At 65.9% G+C, this 16371-nt stretch overlaps 1 protein-coding gene across 2 annotated transcripts in view; it reads left to right on the top strand.

Annotated features, from left to right (window-relative positions):
* Positions 1 to 16371, top strand: part of RNF213 (ring finger protein 213) — a 97736-nt gene that overhangs the window by 37924 nt on the left and 43441 nt on the right. For both annotated transcript variants that reach the window (XM_070060184.1, XM_070060183.1), the window contains exons 21-30: positions 278 to 894; positions 2858 to 3023; positions 4258 to 4475; positions 5348 to 5488; positions 5585 to 5749; positions 6094 to 7249; positions 8199 to 8389; positions 8554 to 8709; positions 10709 to 14317; positions 16158 to 16294. In XM_070060184.1, coding sequence (XP_069916285.1) covers positions 278 to 894; positions 2858 to 3023; positions 4258 to 4475; positions 5348 to 5488; positions 5585 to 5749; positions 6094 to 7249; positions 8199 to 8389; positions 8554 to 8709; positions 10709 to 14317; positions 16158 to 16294 — 6556 coding nt within the window. The remainder of the gene's footprint in view (positions 1 to 277; positions 895 to 2857; positions 3024 to 4257; positions 4476 to 5347; positions 5489 to 5584; positions 5750 to 6093; positions 7250 to 8198; positions 8390 to 8553; positions 8710 to 10708; positions 14318 to 16157; positions 16295 to 16371) is intronic.

The following is a 16371-nucleotide window of genomic DNA, read 5'->3' as shown; positions in this document are numbered from 1 at the left end:
TATTTCTGTTTTAGCTGCAGAGCCAGACAGGATTCCCCGGACTCCCCAGTGCCCACGACAGCCCCCACCTTCCCAGGAGCCGAGACTCCACTCCTGGTCTCGCGTGGGCGTCGGGGCCCCAAGGCCGTCGCGCTGCCTGGCCTCCAGCCGGAGGCGGGGCCCGGAACCCGGCACCCCCGGGGGCCTGGGGGTCATGTGCTCACTTGAGTTGTACTGAGAGGAGATGGAAGGTTCTGTGAGCGAGGGCTGACGTTGGACGTCTCCTTCCTTTTCAAAGTGGACTTCGGCGAGATGGCCGTGAGGCACGCGGAAGACCTCAGCCGGGGAAGACTGAATGCGGCCGTGACCGTGAGGCTGCCCGGCTCCTCGGGCGAGGAGCTGGCCACACACTACCGCCTCAGCCCCCAGGCCCGAGGCATGGCCGAGCAGATCGACCTGCTAAAGGACAGCCACGTCTTCCAGCTCTTCTGGGAGGAGGCCGCACAGTCGCTGGGCCGGCCGCTGCGCCTCCCAGAGCCGCTGGGCGCGGCCGAGGATGAACCGCAGCGGCCAGTCGTGACGCTGGACGCGGCCCACGACGCTCTATTTTGTCCCTGCTATGAGAGGTTTCTCAGGTTTTACCGGAACCTGAAGTCAGGAGAGGTCACCCTGGCGGAGGTGGACGTGGTTTTCAGGGACTTCGTGAGCAAGTACAGTAGCCTGGCCCTGGAGCTCCGGGCCATGAGTGCTGTGGACGGGCAGAGCATGAGGGGCTGGATTTATGGCCGTGTCCAGCAGATCGAGGAGTACCACAGCCTGCACCGGGCCGTGCACTCGGCCAAGGTCATCCTGCAGGTCAAAGAGGACCTGGGGCTGACCGGCAGCTTCAACATCCTTTACACTTTACTCAACTTCGTAAGTCGTCTGCTGGGGGCCCTGGAGTGGGCTTCCCGGGGAGCTGGCGGGGGGGCCCAGAGCGGGCTCCCGGGTAGCTGGTGGGGGGGGGCCCAGAGCGGGCTCCCGGGGAGCTGGCAGGGGGGCCCAGAGCGGGCTCCCGGGGAGCTGGCGGGGGGGCCCAGAGCGGGCTCCCGGGGAGCTGGTGGGGGGGGGCCCAGAGCGGGCTCCCGGGGAGCTGGCGGGGGGGCCCAGAGCGGGCTCCCGGGGAGCTGGCGGGGGGGCCCCGGAGCGGGCTCCCGGGGAGCTGTTGGGGGTCCCCAGAGCGGGCTCCCGGGGAGCTGGCGGGGGGGCCCAGAGCGGGCTCCCGGGGAGCAGGCGGGGGCCCCGGAGCGGGCTCCCGGGGAGCTGTTGGGGGTCCCCAGAGCGGGCTCCCGGGGAGCTGGCGGGGGCCCCGGAGCTGCCTTCGAGCTGAACGCGAGGCCAGGAGGTCCCAAGCTTTGTTTTTGCCTTGCTTGTGATCGAGGCTGCTACTCAGCCAGTTGGCTTTCTCTTCTCTTCTCTTCTCTTCTCTTCTCTTCTCTTCTCTTCTCTTCTCTTCTCTTCTCTTCTCTTCTCTTCTCTTCTCTTCTCTTCTCTTCTCTTCTCTTCTCTTCTCTTCTCTCCTCTCCTCTCCTCTCCTCTCCTCTCCTCTCCTCTCCCCTCTCCTCTCCCCTCTCCCCTCTCCTCTCCCCTCTCCCCTCTCCTCTCCCCTCTCCTCTCCCCTCCTCTCCTCTCCCCTCTCCCCTCCCCTCTCCCCTCCCCTCTCCTCTCCCCTCTCCTCTCCCCTCTCCTCTCCCATCTCCTCTCCCCTCTCCTCTCTCCTCTCCTCTCTTCTCTCCTCTTTCTTCAGTTTTTCTTATTTGTCAGAGAATTAGGGAGGGAGGGAGAGAGACGTCCTCATTCACGGATTCACTCCCCAAACGGCCACAATGGCCAGGGCGGGGCCAGGCTGAAGTCAGCATCCGAGAACTCCATCTGGGTCTCCCACATGGGTGCAGGGCCAGAGCCCAGGCTGTCCTCCGCTGCCTTCCCAGGCTGTGAGCAGGGGCGGGTGGACGGTGGAGCCATGAGGACAGAGCTGGTGCCATGCGGGATGCCGGCCCGACCAGCCTTTGGTTGGCTTGAGGGTCACGTTTTTGAAGGGCAGCCTCTTCAGGTTATAGAAGCTAAACAGGAAACTGCTGCCGATTACCCAGTCATGCCCCCTCGACCTAGCGAGAACCAGCGAGGAGGCAGAAGGTGTATGATGTCATACGTTATAGCAAGGACAGCCAAATGCTCAAAATCTAGCAGATTTTGCACTTGACCTTGACCCCCACAGCATCAGTTCTCAGGTTACTGGTCTGGGCCTGTTTCTTTGTTTAACAGCAGACACCCACACACTTGTTGTGGAGAGGAATAGATTTTACTATTAAAAAGGTTTAATTACTTGTTTGAAAAGCAGAGTGACAGGGAGAGACAGAGTCAGAGAGAGCGAGAGAGAGAGAGAGAGAGAAATCTTCCAATGCCCAGCATAGCCAGGGCTGGGCCAAGTTGAAGCCAGCAGCCCAGAACTCCCTCTGGGTCTCTCGTGTGGGTGCAGGGGCTCAAGCACTTGGGCCACCTTCTGCTGCTTCCGTTAGCAGGGAGCTGGATCAGAAGTGGAGCAGCCGGGACTTGAACTGACGCTCTGATACGGGACACTGGTGTTGCAAGCAGTGGCAGCCCACTGCCCCCAGTGCCGGGCCCCGGGAACAGATCTAAAACTCTGTGCGACATTCTTAGCTGCATGCGGGGCCATGGGGGTTCGATGGGGGGTGTTGGGCTGTCCATCCTGGTGGCAAACGCGTGGCCCACTGAGTGGCCAGGGCGTCAGGGAGGGCGGTGCTTTTGGGACGGCCGCTGCTGCACAGACGCCGGCCCATTAGCTGGTCCCGGGCCACAGCAGGGCTTTGTCTTGCAGACGGATGACTTCGACAAATTTCGCCACGAGAAACTGGACCAGATCAGCCCGCAGCTCATCCAGGCCAAGAAGGTGCTGCAGGACATCAGCGAGCCCCGCTGCCAGTGCCTGAGGGAGCTGTCCCTGTGCAGGGAGTTCATCGGCTGGCTCCGCGACGCCCTGGCAGGTGAGGCCCGCGCGCCACGCTCGCGGGGGGTCGGGGGGCAGGGCCCCGTGGCGCTCCAGCTTGTAGGAGGCGTCACCTGCGTTCCGGAGCCGTCTGGGCCAGGTCCCCTCCCGGACTGCTGGTGGAGCTCCTATGGGGCGGGATGCCCCGTCTCTGCCATCAGACTCTGCCCTTGGCCGCTTTAGCCTTTGCTTCCAGTGGAGACTGACCAGGGCACCAGGGGGCGGGGACCCTGCGGCAGCGTCCTCCACAGGGTGTGCGTCTGCGCGGGCCAGGGCTTGGTGGCCCCGGTAGTTCTGAGGCATCACTGCCTTGGCAGGGAGCGGAGGGGGAAGGTGTGGGCAGGCGGCAGTGCCCAGGCGGGGGGGGGGGCGTGATGGAGCCGCACTGGCCCCGCTGCCTCCGGCTGTGGACGCTAGTCCTTCACCCCGTCCCTTGGTTAGTAATCAGGGGTGACCGTGCCTGTTTCTTGAGAGGAAATGAGGTATGCAGACGCCCGGCACCGTGCCTGGGCCCACGTGGCTGGTGAGGAGAGGTGAGAGCCCACATGGCTGTGGGGGAGAGGTGGATGCCCACGTGGCTGTGGAGGAGAGGTGGATGCCCACGTGGCTGTGGAGGAGAGGTGGATGCCCACGTGGCTGGTGAGGAGGGGTGGATGCCCAAGTGGCTGTGGAGGAGAGGTGGGTGCCCACGTGGCTGTGGGGGAGAGGTGGATGCCCACATGGCTGTGGGGGAGAGGTGGATGCCCACGTTGTTGGTGAGGAGAGGTGGATGCCCACGTGGCTGTGGGGGAGAGGTAGATGCCCACGTGGCTGTGGAGGAGGGGTGGGTGCCCACGTGGCTGTGGGGGAGAGGTGGATGCCCACGTGGCTGTGGAGGGAGGTGAGATGCCCACGTGGCTGGTGAGGAGAGGTGAATGCCCACGTGGCTGGTGAGGAGGGGTGGATGCCCACGTGGCTGGTGAGGAGAGGTGGATGCCCACGTGGCTGTGGAGGAGAGGTGGATGCCCACGTGGCTGTGGGGGAGAGGTGGATGCCCACGTGGCTGTGGAGGAGAGGTGAGATGCGGGTCAGTGATGTCCCCACACCCTGGGAAACTCACTGAAAACACAGAGTGGGTAAAACCCTGCAAACCCATGAGTGGGCGTCCGTAGCGCCACGTAGGACGACTGCCGAGACCGGAGCCTGGGGCCCGCGGGAGCCGCCCCGCACTGGCCTTCTCTGCTTCTCCCCAGACATCAATGAGCTGAAGGTGTTTGTGGACCTGGCCTCCATCTCCGCCGGGGAGAATGACATCGACGTGGACCGCGTGGCCTGCTTCCACGACGCCGTGCAGGGCTACGCGCCCCTGCTATACAAGCTGAGCGCCACGGCGGACTTCCCCGAGTTCATGGACCATCTCAGGGAGCTCTGGAAGGCCCTGGACAACGACCAGCACCTGCCCAAGAAGCTGGTCAGTCTCACTGTGGCCCGGAGGTGGGGCCAGCCTCGCGGAGCAGTGGGCAGCCTCAGGGGGCGACGTGGGAGTGCGCACCCCTGGCTGCCGGGACAGATGGGTGCTCGCGAGAACAGTCTTGCTGCGGAGGGCACTGCCTTCCCGAGCTTGTTGGTAAACGAGACACGACGTTGCCTGCCCCACCAGCGATGCCGGGGAGTCACACCGGGGACGTGCCGAGTGCTGCCGGGCGGTATCTTGGCTGCAGCGATGCCCACTTCTTGAAGCGCTGCTTTTGACCTTTTGACCACTGACAGAGACGGATTATTGTTTCCTCGGGAGGAAAAGAGCTTTTCGGGGGGGGGGGGCGGGCTCTCGGCTCCAGGGTCTGAGTGCACCCCCGTAAGTAGTAGTGCCTGGTCCCAGGCAGCTGGTGCTTACCCGGCAGAGGACAAGGACGGCACGAGCAGGGGCCTGCGGGCAGGCGTTTCGCGGACTCCCATGCACAGGAGTGCCGCTCTCGCGGTTCCCGGTCTCCCGGTGGTGCCAAGGAGCCACGAAAGGGCCTTCGGACCCAGGGCACCTTGGCCCTGCTGCGTGGGGCTCCCTGCCCACAGAACAGTGGCCCTCCACCGGGGAGCCAGGCCGTGGCCGGCTGTTCTCACCTGTTTCTCCACGAGTGACGGTCCCGGCCGTGAGGGCAGGGGGGCACAGCTGGTGCAGAAGCAGCCCCCACCTGAGCCACAGGGTCCTGGCAGGCACACAGTGAGGCGCCTGGGCCGGCCCCGTGCCCCGAGAGGGCTGAGCTGAGCAGGGGGCGGGGCGGGGGTGCCGCGGGCAGGTGGGCGGCTAGCACAGCGCCGGCCTGAGTGCCCGTGTCGTCCCCACAGCGCGATTCCGCCAGGAACCTAGAGTGGCTGAAGACGGTGAAGGAGAGCCACGGGTCTGTGGAGCTGTCCTCCTTGTCCCTGGCCGCGGCCATCAACAGCAGAGGCATCTACGTGCTGGCGGCACCCCGAGCCGGGCACAGGGTGGGTGGTCCGCTCGCGGGGCTGCCGCGGGGCGGGGCGGGGCGGGGTGCTTGCTGCCCTGCCCTGCGGCGGCGGCTACACTGCGATGTTCCGCAGATTTCCCCCGACGCGGTGCTGCGCCTGGACCTGCCCCAGGGCCAGGGCTGGCAGGACGAGGTGCGCAGGTACACCCTGGAGGAGCTGAAGGAGCTGCTGAACAAACTGATGCTGCTGTCCGGCCAGGGGGACCACAACAGCTCCGAGGTGGAGCGGTTCTCCGAGGTGGGCGTCGCCCGGGCCGCGGCAGGGGCTGGACCTGCGGGCTCACGGAGACTGCAGCGCGGAGCCCCAAGGCAGCCCCTTCGGAGAGGACGGGGTGCGGGGGTGGGGGCGCCCCGGAAGGAATTCACCCGCCGTCCTCACTGAGGCGCGCGGTGGCCCCAGGGGGCCCCGTACCCCCAAGCCGCCGCCGTCCACTTCTCCAGTGCCCGAGAGAAGGCAGCTGTTTGGCCGTGTGCGGGGAAGACAGGCCTCCCGTGCTAAGGGCCCAAGGCCCCACCTCGGGGCGGTGCGGGAAGCTGTCACCGCCCCGCCCCCGCTCACGCCCCGCCCCCCCCCCCCCCCAGGTGTTCTGCCGCGTGCAGAGGCTGGTGCAGGCCTTCATCGACCTGTACTCCGCGGGAAACGTGCTGTTCCGCGCCTGGACCGCCGAGGTGCGCTGCTCCGTGACCAAGGTCGCGTCCATCCGTCTGGACTTCGGCCTGGAGGTGCTGGCGCCGCTGACGGGCCGCGGGGACGAGCTGGAGCTGCTGGAGGCCGTGTGCCGGCAGATGGAGCGCTTCCTGGCGCGCTGGGAGGCCTTCGTGACGCGGCAGCGCGAGGAGCACTTCTACCTCAACTTCTACACGGCCGAGCAGCTGGTCTACCTGAGCGCCGAGCTGCCCCGGGCGCCCCCCAGCGAGGCCGCCCTCACCATGCTGGGCTTCCTCAAGGGCGGCTGCACCCCCGCCGACGTCTCGTGGGCCCTCTCGGGGAGCGGCGGGGAGGGGGCCCGGGCCCGCGCCAGCGCCACCCTGCAGGAGCTGTGGCCCGCACTCCTCGCCGAGTTCAACCTGGAGAAGCAGCTGAGCCTGTTCCTGGAGCAGGCCGTGGGCTGCGTGAGCGCCTTCCTGCCCCACTGTCTGGACCTGGACGCCGTGGGCCGCTGCCTGGCGCGCCTGGCCAGCCTGGGGGGGCCCCCGGTGGAGCGGCGCCTTCCCCAGGGCCTGCAGGCGGGCCGGCCCAACCTGATCCTGTGTGCCCAGGCCGAGGTGCTGCCGGCGGCGCTGGCCGTGTACATGCAGGCGCCCGGGCAGCCGCTGCCCACCTACGACGAGGTGCTGCTGTGCACGCCCGGCACCAGCTTCGAGGAGGTGGCGCTGCTGCTGCGCCGCTGCCTGACGCCCGGCTGCCGCGGCCGCCGGCTCTACAGCCTGCTGTTTGCCGACCGCCTGAGCTACGAGGTGGGCTGCCGGGTGGAGGCGTTGTTCCACAGCCTGTGCGCACGGCACCACCGCGACGACTACCAGCTCGTGCTGCTGTGTGACAGCGACCGCGAGCACTGCTGCCTGCCCTCGGCCTTCAGCCGGCAGAAGGTCCTGGTCACCCCGCAGGCGCCCCTGGACACCATCCAGGCCTACCTGGCGCGGCACTACCAGGTCCCCCAGCAGACCCTGTCGGCGGCGGCCGTGTTCAGGGACCGGATGTGTGTGGGCATCGTGGCCTCCGAGAGGGCCAGTGTCGGTAATGAGAGTGGCGGGCCTGCGGGGGGGGGGGGTCCCATTCCCCAGGGACCCCCGTGCCCCTGTCCATCCAGCAGAGGGGACCCTTGAGCCTGGGGGTGGGGGTTGCCTCATCTGTAGGGCAGGGTCCTCCCTGGGCTGCAGGGCGCCCCCTTACCCTGTGACCTAACTGGACACGTCCTGTGGACTTTGCGGCCTCGTCCTCCAAGCCCACTTCTGCAGTTTACTTGGTTTTTTATAAACTCTTCAGGCCTTCTTGGAGTTCATGTTGGGTGTGGGACCCGGGCAGGCAGAGCTGTGCGCTGAGTCTGACCCCTGAGGGACCCCTCAGGGACCAGGGACGCAGAACTGGGCACTGGCACCCTGACCCCTGAGGGACCAGGGATGCACAGCTGGGCGCTCTCTGACCCCTGAGGGGCCAGGGGAGGCAGAGCTGGGCGCTGTCTGACCCCTCAGAGACCAGGGACACAGAGCCGGGCACTGTCTGACCCCTCAGAGACCAGGGACGCAGAGCTGGGCGCTGTCTGACCCCTCAGAGACCAGGGACGCAGAACTGGGCGCTCTCTGACCCCTGAGGGGCCAGGGGACGCAGAACTGGACGCTGTCTGACCCCTCAGAGACCAGGAGAGGCAGAGCTGGGTGCTGTCTGACCCCTCAGAGACCAGGAGAGGCAGAGCTGGGTGCTCTCTGACCCCTCAGAGACCAGGGACACAGAACTGGGTGCTCTCTGACCCCTGAGGGACCAGGGACACAGAGCTGGGTGCTGTCTGACCCCTCAGAGACCAGGAGAGGCAGAGCTGGGCGCTGTCTGACCCCTCAGAGACCAGGGACGCAGAGTTGGGCGCTCTCTGACCCCTCAGAGACCAGGGACACAGAGCTGGGCGCTGTCTGACCCCAGGGGCCCCCGGCCGGCCCCGGCCCTCGCCTGACTGCCTGCTGTCGCGCTGTAGGGAAGTCGCTGTACGTGCGGAGGCTGCACAGCAGGCTGAGGCAGGTGCACGGGCAGCGGGTGCCCCTGAAGACCATTCGCCTGATGGAGCCCGAGGTGGACGAGAGCTGCGTCCTGAGCAGCCTCGTGCCCTTCCTGAACGCGCCGTCCCAGAGCACACCCATGATCTTCCACTTCGACGTGACCTCCTCCGTGAGTGCTGGCCCGCCCCCCGGCCCTGCTCCCGCCGCGCGCAGGATTCTCCGTCTTCTTCCGCACGGTGCTGAGCCGCGTCGCTGGGTCGCAGCACGGAGGTGGACCAGCCGGGCTCACCTGGGCGTCCGGCGCCGCCGCAAACGCACCTGCTCTGTCCGTAGGTGCGGGTGGGCGTCGAGGCATTCCTCTTCAAGCTCCTCGTGTTGCAGTACTTGATGGACGTCCACGGGAAGATGTGGCTGCGGAACCCGCGCCACCTGTACCTCGTGGAGATCCTGGAGGACAAGTCCGCGCTGGCCAAGAGGCCGTCGAGACGGGTACGCGGGCTCGGTGGAGCGAGGCGGCTTGGGGGCTCCCAACTCCGCTCAGGGAAGCGCCTGAGTGCCCTGTTAGTACGGAAACACCAACTTTTCACTCTCTTTTTAAAGATTATCTCACTTATTTAAAAGAGTGATAGGGAGGGACAATGAGAGAGAGCTTCCATCCGCTGGTCCACTCCCCAGATGGTCAACACCCAGAGCTGGGTCAGACTGGAGCCAGAGCCTGGAGCTGTCTCGAGTCTGGTGGAGGGCAGGGGCCGTCATCTGCTGGCTTCCCAGGCGCATTAGCAGGGGCCGGATTAGAAGCAGAGGCACCCGACTCAGAGCTCCGGTACAGGATCCGGCCCCTCCACTCTGTCTTTATTTACTTATTTTTGTCTTTAAAGATTTATTTATTTATTATAAGATTGATTAATTTATTTTAAAGGCAGAGTTACAAAGAGGCGAAAAAGAGAGAGAGGTCTTCCATCTGCTGGGTCACTCCCCAAATGGCCACAGTGGCCGGAGTGGTCCGTTCCAAAGCCAGGAGCCGGGTCTCCCACGCAGGTGCAGGGTCCAGGGACCTGGGCCGTCCTCCACTGCCTTCCCAGGCCACAGCAGGGAGCTGGATCAGCAGTGGAGCAGCCGGGACTCAAATCTGTGCCCGTACGGGATGCGGCGCTGCAGGCCATGACGTTACCTGCTACACCAGTGCCGACCCCAGATTTATTTTACTCATTTGAAAGGCAGAGTTACAGAAAGAGGTAGAGGCAGAGAGAGAGAGAGAGAGAGAGAGAGAGAGAGGTCTTCCATCCGCTGGTTCACTCCCCAGATGTCCTCAGTGACCAGGGCTGGGCCAGGCTGAAGCCAGGAGCCAGGAGCTTCATCCAGGTCTCCCAGGCGGGTGCAGGGCCCAAGCACCTGGCCCATCCTCCACTGCCCTCCCAGGTGTGTTAGCAGGGAGCTGGATGGGAAGTGGAGCAGCCGGGACTCACTGGTGCCCGTATGGGAGGCCGGTGCTGCAGGCCGGGGCTTTAACCCGCTGCCCCACGCGCCGGCCCCTCCACTCTCTTTAATAACACCTCGCAGGTGTGTCTTCCTCACTTGGGGTTGCTGCCGTGGGGGGGGCCGGGCTTCCCTTCCTGATGCAACAGACAGGGAATGGCACTTCCGTCACAGAGCTTGCTTAGCCGCGAGCTCCGTCTGCCCCACGTGCACATAGTAGGTGTTACTGAGAACTGAGTTAAGCGTGTGGCTCCCGCAGGTCAGCTTCTGCAAGACCCTGGTGCCGACCGGAGTGAGGGGTCCCACGGAGTGAGGGGTCCGAGACCGGAGTAAGGGGTCTGACCGGAGTGAGGGGCTCGACCGGAGTGAGGGGTCCAACCTGAGTGGGGGGTCCGACCTGAGTGAGGGGTCCGGCCAGAGTGAGGGGTCCGACCTGAGTGAGGGGTCTGACCTGAGTGGGGGGTCCGACGGATTGAGGGGTCCCACGGAGTGAGGGGTCCGACCTGAGTGAGGGGTCTGACCGGAGTGAGGGGTCCGACCTGAGTGGGGGTCCGACCGGAGTGAGGGGTCTGACCGGAGTGAGGGGTCTGACCTGAGTGAGGGGTCTGACCTGAGTGGGGGGTCCGACGGATTGAGGGGTCCCACGGAGTGAGGGGTCCGACCTGAGTGAGGGGTCCGACAGAGTGAGGGGTCCGACGGAGTGAGGGGCTCGACCGGAGTGAGGGGTCCGACCTGAGTAGGGGGTCCGACCTGAGTGAGGGGTCCGGCCAGAGTGAGGGGTCTGACCTGAGTGAGGGGTCTGACCTGAGTGGGGGTCCGACCTGAGTGAGGGGTCCGGTGGAGTGGGGGTCCGACCTGAGTGGGGTTCCGACCTGAGTGGGGGTCCAACGGAGTGGGGGGTCTGACGGAATGAGGTCTGCGGGCAGCCGCGCGTCTCAGTGACCCCCCGAGAGGGGCTCCCTCGGAGGGCGGGGGGCTGAGCGGTAACGCTGCCCTCGTGTCTCCTTCCCAGGGCACGCAGGCCCCGCACTTCAGCCTCCTCGACGTCTTCCCGAAAGTCACCTGCCGGCCTCCCAAAGAAGTGCTGGGCGTGGGGCCGACTCCCGGGCCCGGGCTGGACGAGCGGGAGTTCCGCAGCGAGACCTTCCAGAGGCCTTACCAGTACCTGAGGCGCTTCCACCTGCGCCAGGACCTGGACGCGTTCCGGTACCAGCCGGGCTCGGTGGAGGGCGGCCCCGGGGAGTGCCTGCAGCTCCTGCTGCTCCACTGCGGCGTGGCGGACCCGTCCTGGGCCGAGCTGCAGAACTTCGCGCGCTTCCTGAACTGCCAGCTGCGGGACTGCGAGGCCTCGCTCTTCTGCGACTCGGGCTTCACCGGAGACACCCTGCGGGGCTTCAAGAGCTTCGTGGTCACCTTCATGATCTTCATGGCCAGAGACTTCGCCACGCCCACCCTGCAGACCTCGGACCAGAGCCCCGGGAAGCACCTGGTCAGCATGGACGGGGTCCGGGAGGAAGACCTGGCCCCCTTCTTGCTCCGCAGGAGGTGGGAGTCGGAGCCCCACCCGTACGTCTTCTTCAACGACGACCGCGTGTCCATGACGTTCATCGGCTTCCACCTCCAGCCCAACCAGGCGGGCGGCGTGGACGCCGTCAATCACCTGAACGGGCAGGTCATCAAGAAAGACGTGATGACGCAGCAGCTGTACCAGGGGCTGCTGCTGCAGAGGGTGCCCTTCAACGTGGACTTCGACACGCTGCCCAGACACGAGAAGCTGGAGCGGCTCTGCCTGGCCCTGGGCGTCCAGTGGCCCCACGACCCCGACGAGACGTACGAGCTCACCACGGACAACATGCTGAAGATCCTGGCCATCGAAATGCGGCTCCGGTGCGGGATCCCGGTCGTCATCATGGGGGAGACCGGCTGCGGGAAGACCAGGCTCATTAAGTTCCTCAGCGACCTGCGTCGTGGGGGCGCCGTGGCCGAAACCATGAAGCTGGTCAAGGTCCACGGGGGCACGACGGCCGACGCGATCCGCTCCAGGGTCCAGGAGGCCGAGAGGGTCGCCCTCCGCAACAAGGCCCAGCACGGGCTGGACACCATCCTGTTCTTCGACGAGGCCAACACGACCGAGGCCATCAGCTGCATCAAGGAAGTCCTGTGTGACCGCTCGGTGGGAGGCCAGCCCCTGGCCGAGAACTCCGGTTTGCACATCATCGCGGCCTGCAACCCGTACCGCAGGCACACCCAGGAGATGATCCGGCGGCTGGAGTCGGCCGGCCTGGGCTACAGGGTCAGCGCGCAGGAGACGGCCGACAGGCTGGGCTCCATCCCGCTGCGGCAGCTGGTGTACCGGGTCCACGCCCTGCCCCCGAGCCTGGTTCCCCTGGTCTGGGACTTCGGGCAGCTGAACCTCAGCGCCGAGTGTCTCTACATCCTGCAGATCGTCCAGAGGTCGGTGGACCGCGCCCGGATCGACGAGGGCCACACGCGGGTGATGGCGAAGGTGCTGTGTGCCTCGCAGGCCTTCATGAGGAGCAGGGAGAACGAGTGTGGCTTCGTCAGCCTCAGGGACGTGGAGCGCTGCATGGCGGTGTTCCACTGGTTCCATGAGCGCAGCGAGGCCCTCCTGGGCAGGCTGGACTCCTTCCTGGACGAGGCCGGCGTCAGGAAGGGCGGCCAGGTCGAGAGAGACCCGGTGCTCTGGGCCCTGGTGCTGGCTCTGGGGGTGTGCTACCACGCCTCTCTGGAGAAGAAGGAGTCCTACTGGAGGGTCGTCTGCAAGTTCCTTCCCGAGCCGTACGACAGCAGCAAGGCCGTCCTGGAAGAGATAAGCCAGACACAGGCGCTCTTCCTGCACGGCGCGCCCCTGCGGCAGGCCATCGCCAGGAACTCGGCCCTGCAGGAGAACGTCTTCATGATGGTCGTCTGCATCGAGCTCAGGATCCCGCTCTTCCTGGTGGGGAAGCCCGGCAGCTCCAAGTCTCTGGCCAAGACCATCGTGGCGGACGCCATGCAGGGCCCGGCCGCCCACTCGGAGCTCTTCCGGGGCCTGAAGCAGGTGCACCTGGTGTCGTTCCAGTGCAGCCCCCACTCCACCCCGCAGGGCATCATCGGCACCTTCCGGCAGTGCGCCCGCTTCCAGCAGGGCAAGGACCTGCAGCAGTACGTGTCCGTGGTGGTGCTGGACGAGGTGGGCCTGGCCGAGGACTCGCCCCGCATGCCGCTGAAGGCCCTGCACCCGCTGCTGGAGGACGGTTGCATCGATGACGACCCGGCCCCCCACAAGAAAGTGGGCTTCGTCGGCATCTCCAACTGGGCCCTCGACCCCGCCAAGATGAACCGCGGCATCTTCGTGGCGCGCGGCAGCCCCAGCCAGAAGGAGCTCATCGACAGCGCGAGGGGCATCTGCTCCTCCGACGGCCTCGTGCTGGCCCGCGTCCAGGGCTACTTCGCGCCCTTCGCCCGGGCCTACGAGGCGGTGTGCCGCAGCCAGGACAAGGAGTTCTTCGGGCTCCGGGACTACTACAGCCTCATCAAGATGGTCTTCGCCACGGCCAAAGCCTCGCTCCGGCCGCCCGCCCCGCGGGACATCGCGCAGGCCGTCCTGCGCAACTTCAGCGGCAAGGACGACCTCCCGGCGCTGGACATATTCTGCGCCAGCCTGCCCGAGGCCCGCTGCGCCGGGGAGGTCAGCCCCCTGCAGCTCATCAGGCAGAACATCTTCGGGGACGCGCGGGCGTCGGGCGCGGGGCCGGCGGGGCCGGAGGGGCCGGAGGAGCCGGAGGTCCGCTATCTGCTCGTGCTCACCAGGAACTACGTGGCCCTGCAGATCCTGCAGCGGCTGTTCCGCGCGGGCCAGCAGCCCGAGATCATCTTCGGGTCCAGCTTCCCCAAGGACCAGGAGTACACGCAGATCTGCAGGAACATCAACCGCGTGAAGGTCTGCATGGAGACCGGCAGGATGGTGGTGCTGCTCAACCTGCAGAGCCTCTACGAGAGCCTGTACGACGCGCTCAACCAGTACTACGTGCGCCTCGGCGGCCACAAGTACGTGGACCTGGGCCTGGGCACGCACCGCGTCAAGTGCCGCGTCCACCCCGGCTTTCGGCTGATCGTCATCGAGGAGAAGGACGTGGTCTACAGGCAGTTCCCCGTCCCGCTCGTCAACCGGCTGGAGAAGCACTACCTGGACATCCACACGGTGCTGCCGCCGTGGCAGAGGGGCGTCGCCGAGGAGCTCCAGGCGTGGGTGGCCAAGTTCGTGGACCTGAGGCCGGACCAGCTGCTGGCCAGGCACAAGTACAGCCCCGCCGACGTCTTCATCGGGTTCCACTCCGACACCTGCGCCTCCGTGGTGCTGCAGGTGGCCGAGAGGCTGGGCGCCCGGGACCTGACCGGCGAGCACTACCAGCAGGTGCTGGAGGAGGCCAAGCTGGCCCTGCTGGGCTGCGCCACGCCTGACGCCGTGGTCCGGCTGAGCGCGTCCTTGCTGGGCGGCTTCACCGCGCAGGGGCTGTCACGGGAGTACTACAGCTGCCAGCGGCACGACTCCTTCGCCGACTTCCTGCAGGCCCAGCTCCGCACGGTGGATCCGGAGTGCCGGGCCGTCTTCACCGAGGTGATGACCGCTTGCCCTCCTGAGGGTCCCGAGTTCCTAGTGTCGGGGCCGCAGGCTGGGATCCATGGCTCCTTCGACGTCCACGTGAGGGGTGGTGCTGGGTTCACTGGCACTGCTGGTCATTCCCCGTATTAAGTGCCAGGACGCAAAGTTCAGTTTCACCAAGTTTAGAATACTTTTTTTTTTTTTAAAGATTTATTTACTGGGGCCGGCGCTGTGGCCTGGCCTGCGGTGCCAGTATCCCATACGGGCTCTGGTTCGAGTCCCAGCTGCTCCACTTCTGATCCAGCTCTCTGCTGTGGCCTGGGAGGGCAGTAGAAGACGGCCCAAGTCCTTGGGCCCCTGCACCCGTGTGGGAGACCAGGAAGAAGCTCCTGGCTCCTGGCTTTGGATCGGCGCAGCTCCAGCCGTTGCAGTCAATTGGGGAGTGAACCAGCAGATGGAAGACCTCTCTCTCTCTCTCTCTCTGCTTCTGCCTCTGAGTAACTCTGCCTTTCACATAAATAAATAAATTTTTAAAATTACTTATTTATTTATGTGAAAGGCAGAGCAATGAAGGGAGGGGAGGCAGATCCTCCATCCGCTGGTTTACTCTCCAAATGGCTGCAGTGGCTGGGCTGAGCCAGGCTGAAGTCAGGAGCCCAGAGCTCTGTGCAGGGCCCCGAGCACTTGGGCATCTTCCGGTGCTTTCCCAGGTGCATTGGCAGGGAGCGGGATCGGAAGTGGAGCAGGCGGCACTCGGCCATCGCTCTGAGATGTCGGCATTACCGCACCACAATGCTGCTGCCTGCAGAGAGGCGTAACAGCGGTCAGGGAGGGGGGAGGGAGGGAGCGCAGACCCCTAGCCAGTGGCTCTCCCCCTAAATTCCTGCGGCAGCCAGGGCTAAGTGGAGCCCAGGCCAGGGGCTGGGAACTGAATCCGGGTCTCTCACGTGGGAGTCGGGAACCCGGTCACCTGAGCTGTCAGCGCTGCGTCCCGGGCTGTGCGTCCGCTGGAGTCCGGCGCCAGGGCTGGGCACAGGCCCAGGCACTCTGATGTGGTGGGAGGACGAGGTAGCCACCAGCCTGACGCCCGCCCCTGCGGTGCCCGTTCTGCACCGCGTTCCCTGCCGAGTGCCGAGCTCAGGGCTCTGAGGACGTGGAAGGGAGTTGACGGAGCTGTCTTTGGTCAGCACACGAGGGTGAGGAGAGAGGCCCGGGCAGGTCCCGCGGTGTCCCTGGATCAGGACACTGACCAGTGCTGGGCCGCAGGTCAGGGTCCAATGTCAAAGATTTCCTTTCAAGTCCCCTCGAGCTGACCCTAAGGAGGGACTTGGGAAAGCTCAGGAGGCCGAAGCACTCCTAGGGCAAAAGTGACCAAGTGTGAAGCAGAAGGGCAGGGACCGTGGACGGAGCTTCAGGTTCAAGGCCGTGAGGAGGGCCTGTGCACAGCCCCGAGGGGCCCGAGGTGTCCCACAGGAAGCAGTGCAGGAGGGAGTGAGCGGGCAGTGGTACCAGGTGGACAGGAAGCACTGGGCGGTTAGGAGGCCGGCTCCGGGCTAAGGAGAGGAGCAGGTGGACGTGCAAGGCGGCGGGGGTCACCCAGTGCACAGAGCGGTCTGGGGCCAGCTCCCGGGCTCCTCCTTGTGTGGTCGGTTCCCTTCATCTGAGGGAGAACCCAGGAGCGAGCCGTGACGGCCTCTGGTGGGGGCGCACCTGCGGGAGGCTGGGTGGGCCCAGGCTGCAGCTCTGGTGTCTGTGCTGTGGACGTGGCCCGTGGGTTCTGCTTGCTTTCTGTGTGCGCACTGCCGGGCCCACGCCTTTCCTGTCCGCCGGTGACCCGCCTCTCCCGCCCTCGCAGGTCACCACGTTCTCCAGGCTGCTGACCAGTCAGGACTGCGAGTGTCTGGGGGCGGAGCTGGCCGGCCGGGCTCCGAGGCCCACGGTCCTGTCGCTGCAGCAGTTCGACACCGAGTACTCCTTCCTCAAGGACGTCCGGTGAGGCGCCGGGCGGCGGGCTCGCCCCGCTCCCCCGGGCCCCTCTCCGCCGTCACAGGCTGCCTGCCCCACACACG

This window comes from Oryctolagus cuniculus, chromosome 17, assembly GCF_964237555.1.
Source record: "Oryctolagus cuniculus chromosome 17, mOryCun1.1, whole genome shotgun sequence".
Taxonomy (NCBI): Eukaryota; Metazoa; Chordata; class Mammalia; order Lagomorpha; family Leporidae; genus Oryctolagus; species Oryctolagus cuniculus.
This window is presented reverse-complemented; position numbering and strand designations above follow the sequence as displayed.